At 35.8% G+C, this 24913-nt stretch overlaps 1 protein-coding gene across 1 annotated transcript in view; it reads right to left on the bottom strand.

Annotated features, from left to right (window-relative positions):
* The window catches only part of ube3c (ubiquitin protein ligase E3C), a 34040-nt gene that overhangs the window by 3789 nt on the left and 5338 nt on the right, over positions 1-24913 (bottom strand). The window contains exons 9-23 of the mRNA XM_048184789.1: positions 24527-24747; positions 24213-24364; positions 23916-24103; positions 19073-19159; positions 18818-18975; positions 18378-18604; positions 14087-14191; positions 12910-12997; positions 9446-9543; positions 9107-9239; positions 8278-8525; positions 3946-4158; positions 2903-3091; positions 2645-2711; positions 1391-1521 (exon numbers count right to left, since the gene is read on the bottom strand). Coding sequence (XP_048040746.1) covers positions 1391-1521; positions 2645-2711; positions 2903-3091; positions 3946-4158; positions 8278-8525; positions 9107-9239; positions 9446-9543; positions 12910-12997; positions 14087-14191; positions 18378-18604; positions 18818-18975; positions 19073-19159; positions 23916-24103; positions 24213-24364; positions 24527-24747 — 2305 coding nt within the window. The remainder of the gene's footprint in view (positions 1-1390; positions 1522-2644; positions 2712-2902; positions 3092-3945; positions 4159-8277; positions 8526-9106; positions 9240-9445; positions 9544-12909; positions 12998-14086; positions 14192-18377; positions 18605-18817; positions 18976-19072; positions 19160-23915; positions 24104-24212; positions 24365-24526; positions 24748-24913) is intronic.

Genomic DNA, 24913 nt, shown 5'->3' with positions numbered 1-24913 from the left:
CAAGGCTCAACCCCAAAATGAACCTGATTAAACCTACTTTAACGGGCCAATTTTTCTAACAATTAAGGTATTAAAGTATCGTTGCTTATCGAGAAAGTGTCACGATGGGAGCCATCATTTTGAAAAAAGGGTATCCATCATGTTTTTTAAATAGCCTGCCATGACAGGGCTATTTCTCCCCTAATGAATTCTGGGGTGTTTAACGGCACCTAATTAAGGCTGAGCTGGCTGAAGAGGCAGACGAGGTGGGAGGCCATCTCCCCTTGATCTGTCTCTCTTCGTCTTTTTCCTCTTACTCCTCCTTTCCATCCGTTCCTCAGAGCGTCTGCACCAAAGTCAAATTCATTAAACAGCTCCACTTTAATTTTGGCAGTAGCATGTATCTGTGGAATTGCTCAGAAGCCATGATTTTCCCCCACCCAAATTCATACAGGCTAAAGTAATCTACTTTAAACTGATGACAGATATTAAAATATGTAATAAAGTCAATGAAATGACAATTACTGTCCTTGGTTAGTCTACGTAAGGCATAAAAACACATTTAATGATTTTTCTGTTCTCCAGATTCTGCTGAGTGTAATAAGCAAGCACAACACACTTTGGTATACAAGAAAAAGACTTAAGGTTAGATTCCTGGAGACTGAGACAATACTAATCCTAAACAAGAAAAAATAGTTGCTAGATGAAGATGCCAGAATAATTTGAAAGCTCTGTATTTTGTCAGACGCTATTCTCTCATCCTCATTTTCTGGCCTTTGACTAAATGCTAGATACAGTCAACATCAGGCAAGAGCCATTTAAAGTTCAACAGGGCATTTTATCAGTCAGATGGATTTCACACACCCAGTGGCACTTGGAAAAGTCTCAAATAACATTACAATGCTATGGGTCACAACCTCTCTAGCACAAATAGAGGCCAAGATAAGGCCTATCCTGATAGCTGTTATAATGTGAAAATGATTTGTTACAATGAGCCTGTTTGCTCGTACACCCTTGTGTAAATTAATGACGATATACTGTGACAAAACATTTTTTTCGCTTCATTATTTCTCAGTTAAGACAGCACACCTTGCAGGGAGTAGACGTCTTTGTGGTGGGGATCCTGATAACTTTATTGAATGAAAATATAGAAATTGGGGCTAAATCATCAGCAGGTGTGAGTTGGCATGAACTGCAGCTGAACTCCATATGTGATAACATACGCGCGAGTCATATCGATGCAGCTCAGACAAAGGGGTTGGGTTATGTCTGTACATTTCACTTTTCTAGTGAACCCATCTAAGGCCCGTTACAATCTTAAATAAACATTAACTCGTCTTTAAAGAGTTCAGACACAACCCAAAGTTAATTAAAATCAATTTTTCAGAGGGTTTTGGTCAATGTCACTGACCTTGAAGCCTAAGAGCGGAGGTCGTGAGCAGCTTGTAACAAACTTGAGCAGCTTGCGTTTCTCCTCATCGCTGAAGCTCTCCACCACATCCCAGAAAATTTTGATCACTGGATGATTTGCTGAATAACCACCTGAGTAGTGCAAAAAAAAAAAAAGGTTAAGAATATAATGCATAAACTAAAAGTCTAAATCCTTGCATAGCTAAACCCTTCTGAATTATCAGATAATACTGCTATGAGATTTAGTGCAAAACATGGTTTAAAAAAATTAAACCTTTTTTTGTTTTACTACATCCTGTTAAAGTAGAGGAAAAGTTGAAGTATCCGAGTTAACACTTAAAGGTCCCGTTTTTCGTGTTTTTTTGAAGCTTTGATTGTGTTTATAGTGTGCAATATAACATGTTTTCATGTTTCGCGTGTAAAAAAAACACAGTATTTTTCACATAATTTACTTCTCTGTATACCACTGTTTCCACTGTCATAAAAACGGGCTGATGACTTCCTTGTTCTATGAAGTCCCTCCTTCAGAAATACGTAATGAGTTCTGATTGTGCCAGCGGTTCCTATGTTGTGATTCGACAGCAGTTTAGCGCATCTTGCCCGGAAAGGTCACGCCTCTTAACGTGGAGATGCACGCGCTCAGTGTTATTGTAAACATGTCTTTAATTTTACCCTATCAATTTGAGCCGGAATCAGACCCGGTGATTGGACTGCGGGATGAAAATAACAGCGTTTCGACGACATGGCGACAAACACACTCTACAAACGCAACTCTTGTGTATTCCTGTGGGCGGAGGTTAGTCAAAAAACTGTTTTAGTGACGTCATTAAAGAAGGAAGTAGAGGGATGTAGTCCAAACTGGCCGTTCGATGTAGGCGACTTCTGTTAAATAAAATATCTCACTTGGCATTGAACTTTGAGCTTTAAAATTTTACATATTTTATTTATACTCTAACAACAACATTACACACTAACTAAAGTTTGAAACATGGGATCACGAAGAACGGGACCTTTAAAGCTGGAATACACTACATTACTTATCTAAACAGATTTTAAATTACTAATTAATAAACCACAAATTCACACTTGTCCTGTGTGTGTTTTGGCTCTCCATTACTAATAAATACAAAAAAATGTAACAGCAACCTGACATCTCTGGAAGGAAAGTAAGAAAGGCTCGTAAATCAAACTAAATCTACAACTAAAAAAAAAATGAAGTGAGTGATAAAACATCTGATAGGTGTGCTTGTAGTACCTGAGTAGTTAGTAAATTTCTTCAGGTCTTCCAGACAGATGGGCACGTGTGCACCAGAAATCAGTACCTGAAAATAAGTTTAAAGTTTGGAGTGACGAAAAAAAGAGTTTTTAATATTATATGACCATAATATCTGTTGATTATTATTATTAATCCTTTCTGATACACAACTGATTGATTTATGTCTAGACACATGTGCCCTTTCCCACAATTTTAGCATAAATCTAAGTATGTGTGTGTGCCTAGGTAAGCTGCTACCTGAATTTCCTGCTGATCAAACATTCGCAGCCACTCCAGGTTGACCACGTTGGCCAGGCCCTGTCGAAAGGCCAGGCAGTGTGCTCGGATCTGTTTGTTCAGACGGTAATCGGCCACTAAATGGATGTAGGCTATCCTGTTGGCTGTGGTTACCGGGATGTCCTTTCCCCCTGGTTTGAGCTCAACCACCTGGAAAAAGACAAATAGATGCAAGTGTGACAGGTACTGTCTCCCTGGGTTCAGTGATTATTTAATTCCATGTTGAAAGTGAAACAGTACATCTGCAGAGGAAAATGCTGAAGGCAATTGAGGAACATAACGGAAATGAGTGCACATGGACACCATTTACCTAATGAATGGGAAAGTGATACCTTAGTTATAAGAAAAAGTGATCAAACTATCTAGTTTTCATTCATGCAAAATAAAAGTTTATCAGTAACAATTATCATCTGGTCCTAACCTAGCTAGTCGCTACTATTTGAGTAGTTGAGTTACCATTTATGCTAAATCTACCACCGTCACCCATCCTTTCATAATTGTATTTTATTTATATTTTTTATATTATGTAAGTTTGTCTATTTAATTAAATTATTTAATAATTGTTACTAATGTTTGACCTGAAAAGCAACATTTTCTGAACATTCAATGCCTCTTTTCATTAAACATTTGTTAAAAGAGAAAAAAAACCTTAAACTTAAAACAAATGTGGAGAGCACACATAATTTCCTTCCATACACCTCAGGCTGAGCTGGTTTTCACATGTTGGAAGTGAGGAGTGGCACTACTAGATATCATGCTGGATGATTAGATCTTGTACTATGCTACACAGTTTTCTTCCAACAGGTATGTTTGAGCTGGTCAACAAAGAAGTTCTTTTAGAGAGATCTAGACAGAGACGTGCTTTATCTCCATCAGCCAAGACTAATAACAGTTAGATCAATCATTAACAATGCTAGAGAACAAGAGATGGAGAGAGGAGACACAAAAGACGAACAAAAGAGCACAATAGGTAAAAAAAAAAAAAAAAAAGACACGTTGTTCACCTGTGCCTCCCCAAGATCATTGTTGACCACAGTGAAGTTAAGGCCGAGGTCTTCCACATCACCTTCATAGCTCTTGAGGAAAAGCAGGTTTCTGTACATCTCTGGGTCTAGAGAGGCCAGATGGTGGATGTCCACCTCTGCACTGGTGCCTAAAATCTTGGACAGGAAGAAACTGGCAAAAGGCAATTCCACTAGCATGTTTTCATACAGCGCCTGGGAAACAGAAGAGAGAGAAATATTATTATTATTATTATTATTAACTACATATGACCTCCAGGACTGCTCAACACTTTGTAATGTGCAGCCAGCTAATAAGGCAAATCATGACAATATCTTTATCCTGTGTGCTAATCTGTCCCAAATACTGACACTTTATATTGAGGAAGCTCAAACTTTAAAAACATCAACTGGATCCTTAACCTGTTGTTCCATTAGGAAGCACAAGGATGGCGAGTCATAAAAGCTTAAGTACTGCAACAGTCCTAAAAAGACCATATCTGAGGGCATTAAAATATACAGGCCTTGAATAAATGATTGCACTAAAATCCCTTCGACCACATAAGCTAAATGGATTATAAATTTCCCAAATCTCCATAATGCATGCATCTAAAACACACACGCAGGCTGTAAATCAGAGCATTTTCTAAACACAGGTTAATCGTGAAACTTCAAACATGGGACATTTTTTATGCAAAACAATCCACTTAGCAACATTCTTCCCACGAGTCCTGTTGTGGGAACATATGTGCTGCGCCCTCCTGAAACCTATCAATAACGTCGCTCCCGGGAAGAAGCCGCAATAAGGATATGGAGGTACAGCGCAGACTATTTTTCAAACCTTCAAGTTATTTATGGGTGTTTATTGCCAGAAATTGTGCCAAAATGACTTGGGATAAAAAGGATTAATGAATGGCCGGGCCTTTTAATATAAGTGAGTGCAGTGGCAACGCAATTAATGCAAATTGTGGCACCATCAGGAGAGTAAACGCTAACAACTTAGCAGCTGCCTTCTGTTTCTGCCAAATAAATTTGTAAATTTACAGCATTAAGAATCAATAAAAAATTTAACACACTTGCCATCAATCAGGAGTTCTGACCTTCTCTTTCCTTTCTGTTACCCTTTGAATAGGGACAGTTAAGCACTGCTTGTTGAACAGCAGAACACGTGGTATTTGTGTGTGTGAGAGTTCGTATTTGAAGGCATGTGTAGAGTGTGGAAATATTTGTGTAAAATAATTCAACAGGGTAATTCTAAACAAGGGTGAGGGTAAATGGCTGTAGCTTGCCTCAATATTTAAAGGGTTAGTTCACTCAAAAATGAAAATTCTCTCATTAATTACTCACCCTCATGTCGTTCCACACCTGTAAGTCCTTTGTTCATCTTCAGAACACAAATTAAGATATTTTTGATGAAATCCGAGAGGTATAAGACTCGTCCATAGACAGCAATATAATAAAAAATTTCAAGGTCCAGAAAGGTGCTAAAGACATTGTTAAAATAGTCCACGTGACTGCAGCGGTTCAACCTTAATTTTATGAAGCGACGAGAATACTTTTAGTGCGCAAAAACAAAACAAAAATAATGACTTTATTCAACAATATCTTCTCTTCTGTGTCATTCTCATACGTTCTCATAAGTCTCATAAACTTGATAAAATTAAGGTTGAACCACTGCAGTCACGTTTCAACTGTCTTCTTTAGTACTTTTCTGGACCTTGAAAGTGTTAATTATAATGCTGTCTATGGACAAGTCATATACCTCTCTGATTTCATCAAAAATATCTTAATTTGTGTTCTGAAGATAAACGAAGGTCTTACGGGTGTGGAACGACATGAGGGTGAGTAATTAATGACAGAATTTTCATTTTTGGGTGAACTAACCCTTTAAATAAAAAGCGTTTTGAACATTGAAAGTACTGAAAGTATCCACTTTCAATAAATAAACAACCATTTTCTTCTATATCATGATCTATAATGCACCTAGCCCATTATGTCTATCTGATAATGACATGTAATAGCAATTCTACAAATTAAGAACGAAGATTTTACTCATCACATACACAGTCATATACAGAATACAACTTGCAGTGAAATGTAAACCTGGTCAGCTTCTTAGACTAAACCTAATAAAAACATTCATGAAAAAAAATCATGAAAAAGTAATAATGAAAATAAAACAAAATGGCAAAAAAAACAAACAAAAAAACAATGAAAAAATAGAATTGTATGTTGAAAGGATCTGGGAGTACTAGACTTCTTATATGGTAGCTGAAAGTATAATCAAATTAATCAAAAGCTTAATCAAAATATTTAATGAATAAGCGAAGTGATTCACTGATTAGCAGGTTCACACAAAATCTGCATTTGCAATGATGTCTAAACTCTATTAAACCTGATGACGTAAATATGGGCTGCAAAGCTAACAGTGTAGGGCTCAACAGTATTTTTTCCAGCTGGTCCAGTCAGCTTAGATTTCTCAGTTTAGATTTCACGTATACATAAAATTAAAAAGTTAAACAACTACTGACAAGTTTGGACAAAGCTTTTAAAGCTTTACCTGTGTTTAAAGCCATGTTAAAATCACATTTGCTCAACTCTGACAGACTGCAAGTTCTAATGATGGAGAGTGATGTTTATTGTGTGTATGTTTTCTCTAAGGTTATATGTTTGTTTATACTGTTTTATCTGGGGAGTTTTTTCTTTCTCTTTTTTTGGGACTGTGAAGCACTTTGGACAACCAATGTTGTAATAAATTGTGATGTATAAATAAATAACCATAACCATAACCATAGCTTTTGACCAAAGCCAGCTAAAGTGACAAATCGGCAGAATTCGGAAAAAAAGAAGAAAATAATTGCAATGCATCACAAAGTGAAATCATCAGTTTTTCTTTGTTTTTGTGTGTGTCTTCGGTTGACCCTGCCACAGTTACAGTGACGCAATTATAATCTATACAGATCGTCTTTATAACAGCACTAAACAAATATCAATATCCCACTCAGTCTGCCACTACTTCACATATTTATGGAGAGAGAAGGAGGGTTAATTGAAAGTCAAATTCAAATTAATCTCGTCACCTTAATTGCTTTGCCCATTACTAAGGAGTGGGGGCAATTGAATGGAATAAGATCAAGAAAGTAGGAGGGTGGGGCCAGCCATTCCTCAGGATAGGAGCTCAGTTATGTCCCTTCCATCGTACAAGGTGTGTGTGTGTGTGTTCATTATAGCTCTCTAATAAGTGGCCTGAATTGCCTCTTCACAAGTGGTGTTGATGCCTGTGACTGTAAAACAGATCAAAACTCTATTACCAGCGGCACGGATCCGGTTATTTATGGTGCTAGCTGATTTAGCGTCCATGGCCAAATGCGATGGCTACACAAACAGAGACGGGAAATCATGGGCTAATGGAGTAGCCTAATTGAGCAGCGAGCTTCTTGGCATGAGGTAATTCATCTACCCTTCCCCCAGTCAATGTGCTTTGTGATAAACAATCCAGGGCATAAGCATTAATGAAACTTTAAAAACATTAGCGGCTAATAAATACCAGCTAGCAGGCATACAAAAGAGATGGCCAAAACAATAGCGTCAATAAATTGTGGCTCAAGGTGTAGCCATTATAGGAAAACACTGGGCAAAATTAGGACAATCAAAGAGTTATCAATATGGTTTTAACATTTTCCACTTATGAACAAAAACTATGTTCTGCTACTGTATATACACAGATTCTTGGATCAATGCTTGGAAACAGTAAACTGTAATTTCTGTAATTTCTATGTTAAAGCTACTAAACTACTTTGAGGCCTCGTACAATTAGACAAAGTGATTTAATTTACATGCAAACACACATTTCTAGCATTTTGTTGGAGGTTTATTAAAGGTAATTTACAAAATGATCTTATAAAAATAAACCTAGCCAAAGGAAAAATTATTTGGATCAAAAGGCCACAAATAAACTTGACTTTAAACTCCAGTGACCTCGTAAATCAAATGCATAAGATCTATAATAGTAACAAAGCTACTCAGCCTGAGATCACTGATTGAACCTGACCTTTGACCTTCAGCATTGATCCAAATGACCCCATTTGTGTTTGAGAGTGTATGTGAGTGAAAGACAAATGAGACAACTGAGAAAAAAAAAGTAAAAAAGACAAGCCACTGCAAGTGTTATTAAATAATTAACTTGCAGTGAAATATGTTAACTAAATAATGAACAGGTGTAGCAGGTGATTAAACTGATTTCGTAAGGCTCTCTGTTATCTGTGCCACTGAAGAGATAAAGAATGTTATAGAGTAATGCAATACATCACGTGATCCTTGTGATATCTGTCTTACCTTTCCCAGTATCCTGCCAAGGAAGTAGTAATGACGGGTGAAGAATTCTCCCACAAGCATCTCTGCAGTAGGGCTTGGATAGAGAAGACCTTCATTAGTTGTCTTGAAGAAGCCTTGGTTAGGATTAAAGCCCGACTTCAATAGTTCATTTAAGAACTCTCTAAATATTCCTCCTCCATCAATGCCAGCTTCATCTAGCCCATGAGCATTGAGCAGATGAACTCTGATCCTCTTCTTGAGATCAGGTTCTGAAATTGAGATAAACAAATGTATTCAGCATGTTCATGTTTATCTGTTAAGTTTACAGACATTTCCTTTAACTCTAAAACAAAACATAATGCAATGCATAATTCAAAATACGAGTAAAACACCTATGAAAAATCAATACGGAAAATTAATTTATATTAACAATACATTGTGCCCTATTTTACAGACTTTTAGTAATTGCATCTGTGCAGGGTGAACTATGATAAGTACAGGGATTATATTATGAGAAAACATTTATGAATTTATGTGACAAAATTAGACAATCGAGTTCTCATTGAGTCCTGCCATTCAATCAACAAGCAGTGAATAAAACACCAAATCCCTGCACTACATTTGTTCTTTTTCAATAATCTGTTCCACTTTGATGTATAATCGGAAACACATTTGCCAAAAAAGATTTTAAAATAAAACAAATGCTAAAATTGTCAAAACAACTGCTATAAATTACTGTATCTAATTCCTTTCGTGTCTATTCTCAGTGTCTATGAACGTCACATTCTGTGTGCTAATCGCTTTTTATTAAAAGAGCTTTCAGCATATTTGAAGAGATAGGTTTGTTTACCATTCTCAGGGGATAATTTATCATACGCATCTTCATAGATGTAGTTCCGCCGAATAGTGATGTTAACACCATCCAAAAAAGGGCCCTCTCCTTGCACCTCCCGCTTATCAGCGTAGATCAACTTCTGGAAAATCTAAAAACAGAATGAAAGAAGTTTAGCTGATTTTTAGCATGTGTTAATTTAGATCTCACCTTTTCAAATCTAAAGCACAAAAACACATGAAAGAGTTTGTAACACACAATGCCATCAAATAATAAAACTTTCAACCTTCTCTTTAATTCACAGATCATTGGAATTTTTAGACCAGTGCTGAGCATGAAACGGATTCCATATCCTACCTTCACTCTCTCCTCAAAGGGCACAACAAACGGTAGTTCAGTGAGGATAGCCAAATGTCTCTCCTCTGATACTGACAATGGTGGAGGCTCCAGTCCAACTGTGAGGGGGAAGACAATAAAAAAAAATTTAAAAAAATTAAACTTTTATTAAAGGGGTATAAAGCTATTTTATTTATTCTGACTTATTTACACTGTTAAAGAGTTGGATTCTCATGCTAAACATGGCCAAAGTTTCAATACACGAGTTGGACGTATGATGGAGTATTTCTGTGCCAAAAATACTCTTCCAAATCCTCATAAACTTCAACGCAATCTTTTTTTCGAGTATGGGCCTTTGTAACGTCATAAAAGTCGGAATTCCTTGTACAGGCACTTCTCCCGGAAGAGCGTGGGCGCACACACATCGACCAGTGTCGTTCGGCAGCACTGCACAGGACTTGCTCGAGAAAGATGTGTCACTTTGTTTTTAGACCACGAAATCAACAATGTCACTAAAGAAGTGTTTTTTTGGTTGTGAAGGAAAGAGATCCTTAAGAACCCAGCATTAAGTGGAGCTGAGAGATTTGTGCTCACACATTACATTGACACGCTCTCGATATTTGTACCACAGAAACTGAAGGTTGTCACTTTTTTTATTGGTTAAAATGAATGGAGAATATCTCGTGTTTTTCCGTGGCTGCTTGAGCCCTCAGGATCGGCGCTTATGGTTTTGTAAACAAGGCCCAGTTCTACCCTGGATTTACAGATCGTTTGAAACTGAAAGATCAAGCAGTCACAGCAGTAATGATCCCGGTCATGAGTCGGAAGTGCAGGTGGTGTGCAAAACTGCATCAAATGTCTGTTTTGTTGGCAATAGGCGCCTATAAGTGCAAATAATGTAAACAACACGAACATAGTGAATTCATAAATTCATTATTTATCATTCACTATACACTATATTCATTACAGTGATTCAAAAGAGATCCATGGATAATGTGATGGTGCATTGTGTGTTTAAATACATTTATTTAGCTGACCATTGATAGCTTGCAGACGATCGCTATGCAAAAGCTGCACATGCTCGTCACTCTTTAGCTCCGCCCACAGCACGCCTCCAGGCGCTCGGCTGTTTTTGGAAAGACTCGGTAGAGCTCATGTATCTTTTATAAACATGATAAAACTGAAGACTTTTTGGAGGTATGAAGGATGCACTATTACTCTCTAGGTGCTCAAGATTAACATGCAGAAACTGTGTGTGATACCCCCCCTTGTGTGATCTCTGAATATCTAATTTCCCAATCCTGTTTCCCCTTGTATCCTTGCCACTTCTTGTCCTCTCTCTATACTTGTGCAAGTAATAAAAATGGGCAAAAATAAAACAAACATCTACAAATCTAATGAAATTATAAAAAAATAACCCACAATACTGTGTTTTTACCTTTAGGAATATATCCAATCATTTATTAATCTGCTGTTAAATTTACATGGACAACAAAAGATACAACACTGACAAGCAATTTACTCTATAAGCACAGAATTCATTAACTCATTAGCCAATCACTAATGCTCTCTATCATCCGAAAAAATATACTATCAAAAATTCTTACTCACCATAACGTGGCTTTACATTCGCACTCTCTATACAATAACTGTTCAAATATCTGGGGTCAGTAAGATTTTTGAATACTCTATTTTTTTAAATAACACTTTTATTCACCAAGGACACATTTAATTGATCAAACATGACAATAAAGACTTTTATAATGTTACAAAAAATGAAATTATTTTTTGAACTTCAACTGAGAATCCTGAAAATAATGTATCACATAATAAGAATAATAAGATGCATAAAGAATAATAATAAGAAACGTTTCTTGAATGCCAAATTATTATATTTTAATATTCCATTTTTACTGTATTTTTGATTTATTAAATGGGTGGGGCCTTGATAAGCATAAGATACTTCTTTGAAAAACATAAAAATATTATTGACCCCAAACTTTTGAAAGGTAGTGTATATCCACACATATCCTAAATTCACAACAAGGTGAAACGATGTGGTGATAATTAACCTGCACAAGACCATGATGTCTTTTGCAAAAGGCCTACTTCGTGTCCATCTGTGCACTTGCACAACCTTGAGTGAGGTCCACTACCAGCCTTGCTGAATGCGATATTTACAGAGCATCCCATTAAAGATCACTCAATCCCCCTCTGTCTTTCCTGCCACACACTTTTAATTAACTCAGCAGCGATTTGCCCATCCACCTGTCCTCTCCCTCCATTACAGGGACGTTTGTTTTGTATTATACAAACGTTTCGACCACGGGAAAAAAACTGCCATAGCAGCAGATGAGAAGTGTCATTCATCTAATACGTTGCTTGCATGGTGGAACAATTCTACTCAATTAGTCAGTCCTCTCTCTCTCTCTCCAAACCAGCCATCAAGGGGCCATCTTGGTAGAGAAATATGGCGCAGCATGGTCAATACAGGAGCCATTCGTCACTACCTCGCAAGTCCATTTAGGGAAATGAAAAAGGTCCAGACAAACAGGCAGCCAGATGTGTCCAGCCTTAGGTTAATTGAATTTTTAAGCACATATGCTCCAGGGTGGCATGGAAAACACTGGTACTAGTTAGCGTTAAGACCCTCTTGAGTGTTCTTGCTTTGGAATGAAATTGCTTGACAGAAGCCATGTCATTGTTACCACTTTTGTTTGTCTTCCACAACTAGGGATGTGCGCAACGACTAATTTCATAAATGTTTAAATGGACATTTTGCAACCGGCTAGTCAAACACCCCAGGAAACAGTCTGTATAGCCTATGTGATCCATTTGAATTAGAGTACTTAATCTTTGAACAGTCGAATCCGATACTGAATGCCGCTAAAAATAGGTCAGATACATGCAATGTGTTTGCCTTGCATTATGATCATTGTATATTAAACTTAATCGTTCACTTAAGTAGCGTTAGCCATTATAGATATATTTATTCAAAACAAATTAATCAATAGGCAGTGCAAGACCAATAAGTTCAAACCTAATAGCCTATAATAAACAGATTTCCTCAAATAAAAGTTAGTCCACATAAGTCAGCCCATTAATAAAAGTATCTGTACACATGACAGGTAGCAAAGTCACAGGAAAAGCTTGTCGATATAAAACTTCATACCATATTGTTCCTCATAAGCGGTAATATAACAAGCCTATAAGCAAGCTTAATTGTTATATACTATATTGACATGACTATTTTGACTTTCTCAACTTCCAAATGTGGACATTTCACTGAACCCGCTGCGATTGAAAACGAATGCATGCAAAATCTGAGGTAAAATTAAATGATATTGTTTTGAAAATGAAAATTGTGAAAAAAATGAATAGTATTTCCAAGTCAACTAGCAACAGCAGTATCATTTAATGGACTAATTGAATAGTCACAACACTTCAATTTAAATGTGGCTGTTCTCCACGTGTGTAAATCTTACCATCTAACGTGGACTGAAGTGGTCCAATACGTCCCATTCTCCTGGTTCTCCACACATGTCTTGCAGAGGGCACATAGAGCTGAGTCACCTACACACAAACAATAATATACAAAGCAAGCCAGTTCACTACAAGCTATTAGTGAGTCTACACGTATGCATATTTTAACTTATTTATTTAGATATTTTGGTTTAGAAGCCATATACTATATTCTGAAAGGCATGAAAAATAACTAAAATATTTGTTAGAAGCAGTCACTCATTGTGCTTGCTAGATAACAGAGTGAGGTGATAGCCTAATATTTTAGAATAACATCTAAAGTACAGTGCAATACTGAGTGTGTACAGTGAATAAGTGTAAACTATCAGCCGCATTGCAGATTCTGTATATCGTGTGTCTCTCAGAAACCAGAGCTTGTCAAGAGCAACTAAGATACTGCATCATACACATTTTCAACTATTTCATAAGTCTATTTAAATATATAATACATTACAAAAGAGAAATATAATATGATGCTTTTCAGTCTTACTGAGGCCGACAAGCAGACGTGTGATGTAACCACGAGGCTATCTGCACTAGAACGTTTGTGTCTGTGACTCATCATGCTGCGCCACATGCTGTATAGACAGCATCACTGTTTATAATGGGTTCTATTGGTTTTTGTAGTTTGAACAATATTTCATAATACAATACGGTTGATTAGGGAGAGCAATCCACAGTTCCTCTAGTAAACAGACAAACACTGTACTAAAGAACTTTTACCTTTTAATTAACATTTAGTATTATTGTTTTATTTATTAAAAGATCATTTTATTATTGTTGTATTTAATTATTAAAAGATTTTGAAATTTTGTAAAAAATAAAAAAAATAAAAAAAATAAAAAAACTATTTTATGAATTACACAAGGCATGCAAATGATGAAGGGAAAAAAGTTACATTAAAACAGGCTTTATAGTATAGTTTAAATAAACCCACGGTTTATGTCCCAGCCACATTTGGCTTTATCCAAATACAGATACAAATAATTTTGCCATTGCTACAGGTACAAATAAACAAATTGTATGTATTCTTTAAAATGCAAATGCTTGCCATTCATGAACAAAATTTATCAGACATCAAAACTAGTAATTGCTTATTAGGTTTTAATCATATGATTAAATTTCTTAAATGAATTTTACCTTGTCTGCCCTGATGTTGACCTCATCAGACAGCCAATGACCCGATGGACAGAATGGTCTTCGGATATCTCTGGCTTTCAGCATTTTCACAAGGTTTGTAATCACCTAACAATTTACAAAAATAATGTTCAGCACAATGTTCATTCTCAATCAGAACAGTGGAAGTTTTAAAAAAAAAATGTATCAAAAAATGGCTGATATATGAAAAACATACAAATAAACAAATTTAAATTCTGAAAGCAATTTAAAATATTAAGCTTCTAAAAACATCATCAAAAACAATACGATTTAGTCATTAACAGTTCAGCAACCAGAAAAAAAAAAAAAAAAAAAAAAAAAAAAAACACGACCTGCCCCATGTGTTGTCCTATTAAGTATAATTAGTATAACATAGCTTATGTAATAGTGCAACCAAAAGTGGAGCAGGAGGCACAACTAATCAGTATGTATTTTGTTGACATCAGGACACAAACACATACTCACAGGGAAAAGCAAAACAACAGCAAAAAACACACACACACTATAATTCACCAAATATGTCTTTTCTAAGTCTTCATTCTCTTTAAACACTGGGCAATGACTTCATCTGAATTCACTTATCTACACTTCTGTTTAATACTCATTTTCTCCAATTACAGTGTCAAACAAACATCTGGCAGGCCATTTCTAGAGAATCCCTATCAATCACTGACCAAGCAATGTTAACGCCAGAGAGTCTGTAATAACGGCAAGTGCAAAACTCTGTTGCTGGTGGGCTTGTGGGGCAGGGGGTCCGAAGGCTCTTCCTGTCTAAGTGGAATGAATAAGCATTGGTTAATTAGCCCATCGGGTTAAGTGCAGGCCTTAATGGGTCTCTCCAAAACTCCTGCGGTGACATCTCTCTCCAAACAGGGCCAAGAAGAAAGTTCCATTAGCAATATTAATACAAGCTTAGTTGATCATTTTCATTCAATTAACTTCTTTCAATTAAATAGATAGCTCGACAATAGGAGTGATAAAACATCCGGAGGGAAGGCCCATGGCTGGAGGCAAACATTAGTGTGTGAGGGGTCAACAGCGTTAGAGCTGACTGTAAATTGCACATTCAATTTGGGAAATGCGTTTCTCCTGCTTGTACTTCTTTAATGGGTCGTTTTAGCTGACAGGAGGCGTTTTCCGCCATCTTTTGTTGAAATATTTCAGAGCCTTTTGTGTGCTGTACTGACTCGACCAGTGGAACCCAAACAATAAGCTGTCTCTTAAAGTGCTTTTCTCAGAACAAGAGGCTTGCTGGAATAGTACAAACTAAATAAATACAGAAATATTACACAAGTGAAATGCTATTTGCCACTTTTCTCTGTAAAGTCATTGAAGACCTGCGGATCATCGTTCCGAAACAGGGGCTTTTTACAATTGTGTTTTCTCCTTGGTTCAGTTTATTTACACAAGGCAACATTTTTTAATTTCATTGGTCAGAGCGCACCTGTTTGTGTTCTGGGATTTTGCTCATAATGGTCATCTGTCAAGATGGATTGACAATAAGGCTCCACAGACTAGCTTCTGTTATACATACATATAAATGTATATTAGTCTAGATTGCTGCTCCAAATGATAAATTACATATAATTTATCTACAACTGCGCTGGTTTTCAACTGCGATAAGTAATGTGTCCACCCACAGAATTTGACACTGCTGCTTTTTTTATAAAGCATTTTTTTATAAAGCATTTGTTCATTGGTCCACTAGTTCAGATTGCTTTCTCACCATACACAAACTGCTCCAGAATTTGTTTTCAATTTGGCCAAGACCCCCTCGTTCCGGCGTTCTCAGAATGACTGTTTTAGTGCAGATCTGAGTGTTATTACTCTGTTCATTTATGTCAAAGAAAATCGAACTGAGGGAGAAAATACACCAGAGGCCGGTTGCATAAACTGCTAAGACTAGTCTTACAAGTTAGTCATCCAATTTTTTTCTTTAAGACTACACATAACTTTCTTTTAAAGGTGCCCTCGAATGAAAAATTGAATTTATCTTGGCATAGTTAAATAACAAGAGTTCAGTAAATGGAAATGACATACAGTGAGTCTCAAACTCCATTGTTTCCTCCTTCTTATATAAATCTCATTTGTTTAAAAGACCTCCGAAGAACAGGCGAATCTCAACATAACACCGACTGTTACGTAACAGTCGGGATCATTAATATGTATGACCCCAATATTTGCATATGCCAGCCCACGTTTCCAACATTATAAAAGGCATTACACAAGGGCAGCCAGTATTAACGTCTGGATGTGCACAACCAAATCATCAGACTAGGTAAGCAAGCAAGAACAATAGCGAAAAATGGCAGATGGAGCAATAATAACTGACATGATCCATGATAACATGATATTTTTAGTGATATTTGTAAACTGTCTTTCTAAATGTTTCATTAGCATGTTGCTAATGTACAGTTAAATGTGGTTAAAGTTACCATCGGTTATTACAGTATTTACGGAGACAAGAGAGCCGTTGCTATTTTCATTTTTAAACACTTGCAGTCTGTATAATGCATAAACACAACTTCATTCTTTATAAATCTCTCCAACAGTGTAGCATTACCCGTTAGCTACGGAGCACTATCAAACTCATTTAAAATCAGAAGTAAACAATATAACAGTATACAATACTCACATAATCCGACGCATGCATGCCGCATGCATGACGAACACTTTGTAAAGATCCATTTTGAGGGTTATATTAGCTGTGTAAACTTTGTTAAGGCACTGTTTAAGGCAAGCGTGAGCTCTGTGGGCAGAGAGCACGGGATTTAAAGGGGCCGCAGCATAAAATCGGCGCGTTTATAATGATGCCCAAAATAAGCAGTTAAAAAAATTAATTAAAAAAAATCTATGGGGTATTCTGAGCTGAACCTTCACAGACACATTCAGGGGACACCTTAGACTTATATTACATCTTTTAAAAACATAATCTAGGGCACCTTTAAGTTAGTTACATAAAAATGTAGATTGGTCTAATTTGATACCGAAAAGTAAGACTGATTACCACTAACTAACTTATAGTTGTTTCTACTAGTTCTTAAGACACAGTCTTAACATAATGGTCATGTTTTTGCAACTGGCCCCAGGTTTTGAAACAAATGCTCAAATGAGCCAAGTGTGAAAACGCCTTAAGTGAAAACTGAATTTCGAAGGTTTTAAAAGTAGATTTAAGGCTATGAGCAATGGCAACTTTTTTTTTTTTTATCTCTGTTTATTTTAAACTTTTCTCCAAATTAAGATCAATGATCTCAACAATTATGAGCCTACTGAATCTGAGCAAATTTTTAAAAATGTATTGCTTAGTCTGTATACTTGTGTGCTTATATAGCTGAATATATGATGTAATCAATAGTGGACAAATCTATTATTCTAGATGTTGTTTTGAACTGATTTGCTAAATAAAGAGTCTTTACTGACAGTTGTGTGAACTGTATTAGAGAGCAATAATCACAGTTTGGAGAAGAGTGAAATATCAGAAGAAGAAAAAAATCATAATGATGTCATTCAGTCAAGGTGAACATCTTTTTAAAATTTAAACATTAACAGCAAGTTCCTGGAGAAACATATGACTGAGATGAACTGTATAATCATATAAATTGCTTCACGTTAATTTTATAATGTGGCCATCACTAAGACATACATTTGGCCTTTAATTTTTAAATGTCAGTGTTGAAAAGCTCTACAAATCTATTGAAAAGTCGTTTAGTAGGTCAATGAGCTGTCAACAGCAAGCAAGAGATCTGGTTAAACCACAAACATAAATAATGAAGAAAAAGCTGAAACTTGACATGGGGATGAAAGTAAGAACATGATGGAGGAAGATGAGGAAGAGGACGATGGATGAAGACAGAGAGTGAAGACAGCTGACTAATATCCTAATGCCGTTATTCAGCTCACTTAGTCTTGGCAAACAACCTATTAATTTCCCGAGTGAGTGGTCTTCCTGCCTGGCTGATCAGCACTGATGGCCATAACAGATGCTGAGACTATTCGCCTCATTAATTGTCAACTCATCTAATTAGGTCATCAAAGACGTTGTTAGGACTGCTAATACAGTACCCGGTTAAAAGTAACAGCCATCATCCAGTGGAGATATTATCAGTGCTAATGAATGTGGAATAAGTACTAGTGAGAATCTTCTCAGTACTGGTTAAGTTTAATTCCTTTTAACTACAACACCTTATGGAAGTGGAAATATCAAATAGGAAATAAAAGAGTTATAGAGGAAAGTATATATAGAGGATATAGAGGAAAATATAGAGGAAATCACCTTAAAGAGCTGGACCCATCGTTTCTGCTGAGCTTGAATGCGCTGCTGTACTTGGCTGTTGGTTTTCACCCCGACACTACGGAACGCCGCTACATACTCCTCTTTGTGCTCCGTCTTAGTCTCAGGATAGGCCAGCTTAATGATTCCCAGACATGCGTCCCGCAAGCACCGAGACAATGTCACCAACTCTGCCAGAGAGAAGGGCATCATCGACGACTGGCTCTGACCTGCCCGAGCAATGAAAAGCATTTATTTTGTAACATTCAATTTAAAAAAAAAAAAAAAAAAGAAGGATAACAATGAGAGACTAAAATTTTAGGAGTGCCACAATAAAAGAAGGCAGAAACAACTATATGACCTGATGCATTTAAATGTGTTTTATTAAATACTTCAATATATTTCTATACAGTTATTAGTACATTTCTGCAGAATAGTAATACCATCTGCTGAGCTGCCAAAAAACTCGCTGTCATGCACAGAGATGAGTGAATGACTGAAGAGTGAACTGAAGAGATAGAAGAGAGGGATGATCCTGTTGGAGTCCTCCGGAGACATTGGAGAACCACGGGACATCACCTGCAACAAGGGAACCATAGAGCTACACAAGAGAGACAGAATAAAGAGAAAAGAAAATGGATTTGTTAATATTATATTCAAGAAAGATACATTAGAAAAGAACAATGTGGAAAACTCACCCTGTAATCATTTTAGTCTTCATAGATGTGATTAAATACCAGAGGTGTCTAAGAAAGCGAGCATTGAAGGCTAAACTGTACAAAAGCCTAAAAAAAAAAAAAAAGACAGAATAAAGATTTTTAGTCAATGTACAACAGCTAAAAAACCACTAAACACAGACTATATACACACACACAATATACACACAATACCATTACTAAACAATTCACCGACACTTTTTAGTCAAAGGTGCTACAGAAACTATACTCATCTCTAAATGTTCAAATAACCACATCTCCTGCCCATAAAACCTGAACTTCCCAAATTTCCAGCAGGACTCATAAAGAAGAAAAAATATAAACAACCCAGTGAGCTGGAATTTCTAGTCTTTGTATGTGACCACAGGAAAGATTAAATGAGCCATTAAGCTTTATTTAGGTGAGGCACCTTCCATTAGTAAACTAGCAGTCTGCTTCAGGGTCGTAAACAGACCAGTGGTTCCTGTGGGGGCTCCATTTAAGTTAATGATGGCCAGAGAGACAATGTAGCATGGCCACAATTGCCTGACCATAGAAACAGTGCTGCCATCACAAATTAGATACTGTGTTCAGGCCACCCAAATCATTAAACCTAACAGCCGTCACACCAGGGTGTGAGAAATCGCTCTGGTGGTTACTGCATGCTTGTTTTGTGTCAAGGGGCGAAAGAATAAATAAAGCATAATTGGAAGTAATTAAGGGACAAAATAAGATTAAAGTTGTGGCAAGGTTAGGTAAGAATGTGTACATCCACCTTTCTAACACACACAAAGCACTAGTCACCAGTATGATTTATGTCAGTTGCCACTTTTACAATAAAATAAAACAATTGTCTAACTGAGAAATGGATTTAGACAAGCTGACAGCCTTGTGACTGAGAGTAAATGGTCAAAAAATGAAATTAAAGTCCATCAATACTGGGAAATATATGTAGCTCAAATAATATTATATATATATATATATATATATATATATATATATATATATATATATATATATATATATATATATATATATATATATATATATATATATATATTATTCCTGTGATCAAAGCTGAATTTTCATTATCATTACTCCAGTCTTCAGTGTCACATGATCCTTCAGAAATCAATCTAATATGATGATTTGATGCTCTAGAAACATTTATGATTATTTAAAAAACATTAAAAAATCTTACTGACCCCAAACTTTTGAACGGTAGTGTGTGTGTGTATCTATCTATCTATCTATCTATCTATCTATATATATATATATATATATTTTATTCCTGTGATCAAAGCTGAATTTTCATTATCATTACTCCAGTCTTCAGTGTCACATGATCCTTCAGAAATCAATCTAATATGATGATTTGATGCTCTAGAAACATTTATGATTATTTAAAAAACATTAAAAAATCTTACTGACCCCAAACTTTTGAACGGTAGTGTGTGTGTGTGTGTATCTATCTATCTATCTATCTATCTATCTATCTATCTATCTATCTATATATATATATATATATATATATATATACACATACTATATATATACTGTATATATCACATTATATTATATATTATATTATATACAAGTTAAACCGACAGAAAAATGCTATCCGGCCTTTAAAAAAAAAAAAAAAAAAGAAATCCAACTAAGAAACAAACCAAATACAGTAAAAAGTGAGTTTACAGATTATGCAGTTATCTCAGCATCACAGGTTCTAGGGAAATTAGGTGGGGACAATAAATTAAATGTTTAGAAAAGTTTAGTGCTTACAGGTTTCAGAGAGCATGCACTGTAAAAAGAAAATGACTAATTTTAACTGTAAAAGACTGTAAGGACCTGTTAGTTTAACTTGTTAGGTTAACAGTAAGTTCCTGTACTATATATATGGGGAAAAGCTGCAATAGATCTAACCTTACATTTTGTGTAATTTTACATTAAAATGCTGTTAAATGTACAATTTTTTTAGAAGTAAAAAGAACAAATCATCTTATAATTTACAGCGAAAATCTGTAAACTAACATTCCCAGAATTCTGTGACACTTTACATTTTTTCTCATCAGTTACATCAGGGTTTTATGTTACATCTTATGTTGTTTACTAAATGTTCATTGCATATTTCATTGTTGTGTGTTATCATGATGGTGTTTTGTGGTTGTGAGCATGACTAGGTGCAGCTTCTATATATTAGTATTTAGCTCAGCTTGTGGAAAAGCCACTTGCGATGAAAACTAACTGTTTACATGGACAACTTTTGTTTTAATTCATTCCAGTTGATAAATCTGAACGTAGTGTTTACATGAATGTATTTATATGCTAAATGGGTGTTATACGCTTTTTGATTTTTGACATGCACACACTGCATAAATATACATAGGTTCCTGTTGTTTGCACATAATATTGTCCTAAATTGCTTCTTTTCTTTGTTTTAAAGAGCAAATTTGATATTTATCTTTTTCGAGTCCTAATTGGGAGACAACGAGCACATGAACCTCAACGGGCCTTTCTGGACATCACAAAAAAATCACCCTAAAGTCAATTTCACTGACTTTAGGGTGTTTAAAAACCACCAGGTACTATTTTTTTTTATAAATAAGATATGCAAGGATAATGAAGTTGCACTTGGAAATCTTGTATCTATTATTAACATGAGTAATGTGATTGCTTTATTTTCTTTATTTCATCTTTCTGTACTTTGTGTACAATCATAATTTTAAATCATCTTCATAGTGTCTTTAAATAGTCAAAACAAATACTGCAGGCTTAACACTAATGATACCTTTCCATGAACAGGAACCAAGCGCGCTATTTAGACTAACACAGTTTTGATTCTATAATGACCTTGTTTAGTGTAAAATACAGCCATACTCTTCTCTTTAAAATATGATAATGTTAAAAAGGCAACCAAGTTTGCACGCTCACTGGCCGCTTCCTTAAAGGTTGTAAATCAGGGCCAGCTGTTATACCTCTTGTAAAACTATCCCATCCACTCCTGCAGGAATTAATCTTCCTAGGCCAGCTAATTATTTTGTACAGATATCCAATAATGATAAAGTAGTGAAGGCAGGATTTACGATAAAAGCCTTCTCTTCTGGACTGAGCTGTAAAATACAAAAATACCACCAAATAAGAATATTGAGGGGGAAAAAAGGGATGAGTAAAGGATATGAAAGAAAACCTAATGGAAATAAGCAGTTCATGTCATGTATGAAAGAAATCAGAACAGGCAAAACATGTAAAAGTCATCAGAGAAGCAAGATTATAGAGGAAGTCTAAAGTGTCATACAGAAACTTGTTGAGTGTCGCGTCAAACGAGTGCTTTGTAGGATGCATTTAGATTTAGATTTTTTTTTCATATATTTCAGATTACTCTATATCTCCATAGAACAATTAATAACATTAAATAGAATTTCATTTTACTTTTACCAAAATGGCATATAATTTTAGCATATGAAAACACCATTTTATTTAGACAATAATGTGCAAAATGTGCATTAAACAGCCTAACATGAAATAATCTATTTACTATTTAACCAGAAGTTAAAATAATTGGTTAATTTAAACATTGCAAACATTAACAAAAAAAAAAAAAGTAAAAAATTAAAATGTGTTTTTTCAGCATATGCAAAATGTATTTACATTTTTTCTAAGATTTGAAAGGTTTGTGAACGCTGCTGCCTCAAAATTGTGAAAAATGTTTTCTGACAAGATATTAATACATTATACAATATTCTTAACTGAAAACTGATTTAGCAAGATTAAACACACACCATGTGTGGAAGTTCCGATTAGTTGATTGACACTGACTTAATCAATCAGATATGTCCCTCTCCATCATTAAACCAGACGTTCTTCTCTTCCCTGTCTTTTATACAACCTCTCTCCATCACTTTCTTTCTTTCTCAAGTGCCTTCTGCTGAAATCCTGTTCTCATTTTGTCAACATAGCACAACCAGAAGAAGATAAAGCAAAGGTAATTGAGAGGAGAGCTCATTACACTAATTGGGGAGTGACAAGAACTAAAACTGCCCTGGTAATTGAAAAAACACAGCAAGATAAAACTTGACCATTTGACTGCTTCATGTTACAGGCCTGCCCCTTTTTCCTTTAATTTTTTGTTGTGAGATTGCAGGGACAGAGGCTCCTCCTTGATGGGCGGGACTCCAGTGCTGATCATGGGCTGCACCTGTGGCACTCCTATTTAAGAGGCTCATGGATTTGAGCTCACTCTCTCTCATTTTTGTTTTTGTTTGAAGAGTGGGATGATATTTTGGTGTTCCCATTTGTTTCCACAATTCCACAAACCCCATTTCCAACAGTTTTGTTGTTTCTTTTATTACTCTTTAACCTTTTGACTCTAGACATTATTTGATTAACCTGAAATAAATTTATATTTTCTTTATTGAAACTTATTTTGTCAAGTGTCCTCTTTGTGTTGTGACTTTGAGCCGGGTCGTAACACTTCATTAGAAATTTTACTGCTTTCTGCTTTTAAAAACAAGCAGAAAAACAAATAAGCAAAGATAAAAAAGAAAAACAACACTCACAGACTTGAGGCCAGTTTGATGTTTGGGAATCTTTTTTATACTCCTATAAAAGTGCATCCCAATCCCAACTGATTGCGATCTATAGCACTTTCTTAACTGTATCGCTTTTTATTAATTAGAGCAGTACAGCATGATTAAATTATCTTGCAATGAGTGAGTGACAGCACAAGTGTACACTGTGCAGTAAATCTGGTTATATTAGTTACCCTTTATGTTGTGTTGCATAAAATGCTAAGTGATCCATTTTCTGGATGGTTTGTTTGCGTGTGTGTGTGTGTGTGTGATCTGACCTGACTCTGGGCACCATCATACGGTGTTGCACCATCAACGTGTGACAGATAGAGGCCATCATGGTGAAGATGTCTTCACTTGCCGAGTCTCTCCACACTAATGTTAGCAGAGCATTAGTCTGCTGCTTGGTGTCCAACTTCTGTACACATTCCTCTGTTATGTAATGCACAGAAATCCAACTGCCATCCTTCAGTAAAAAAACAGGATTAGATCCACCCGGTTTAGCTCAAAATTGTATGCTGCTCTTTGAATATATTCTTTTGTGCAAAGATATGGATAAGAGATAATGTGTGTACCTGCGCAGCAGGATGCTGTACGGTCATTTCTTCCTCATCTTCTGAATCACTGTTGATGTCAGCTCTCCTGTTGCACTCTGTCACTGGCAACAATGGCAACAGAGTCTGTAGAGCATTTAAGTACAACAGCAACCCTTCCTCTGACAGTGAACCTATACAAATAAAACAGACAAAATACTCAAATCTGATTCCCTAAATATACTCTCAAAAATATCTAAAAAAGAATTGCAAATTTATTTCTAAAAGGGTCACCCTGTAAGCAGGTTATACTAGTCATACAGTGCAGTTTTATCTTTCTTACACACACTACTTACCCAGTCCTGATTCTCCAACTGATAGCACAAAGTAAAAGAGCCAAGGAGCCTGAGCTCTGGCCTGGGCAGAGGAGGCTACAGTGGCCTGGAGTGACCAAAGGAAGTTCTGAAATGGGAAAGCTAGTTTTGGGTCTGCCAAAGCTGGCACGAAGAAATGATAGATTTGTTTAGTAAAAGGCGCTGAGATGAACTCCTCAGTGAAGGCTGAAAAAACAAACTGCCTGTGAATGAGAAGAGAGAAAAGCTTGTGAATTTAATACTCTATTGACTAACATGAAGTGTAACTGTAGTACAGTTTTATAAAAAGTTTTAGCCTGCAGTAAGTAATTTAACTTTCATATTTATTTTTTTCTAAATATCACAATATAGATGCACTTCAATACTATT

The sequence above is a fragment of the Megalobrama amblycephala genome, linkage group LG3 (genome assembly GCF_018812025.1).
Source record: "Megalobrama amblycephala isolate DHTTF-2021 linkage group LG3, ASM1881202v1, whole genome shotgun sequence".
Lineage (NCBI taxonomy): Eukaryota > Metazoa > Chordata > Actinopteri > Cypriniformes > Xenocyprididae > Megalobrama > Megalobrama amblycephala.
This window is presented reverse-complemented; position numbering and strand designations above follow the sequence as displayed.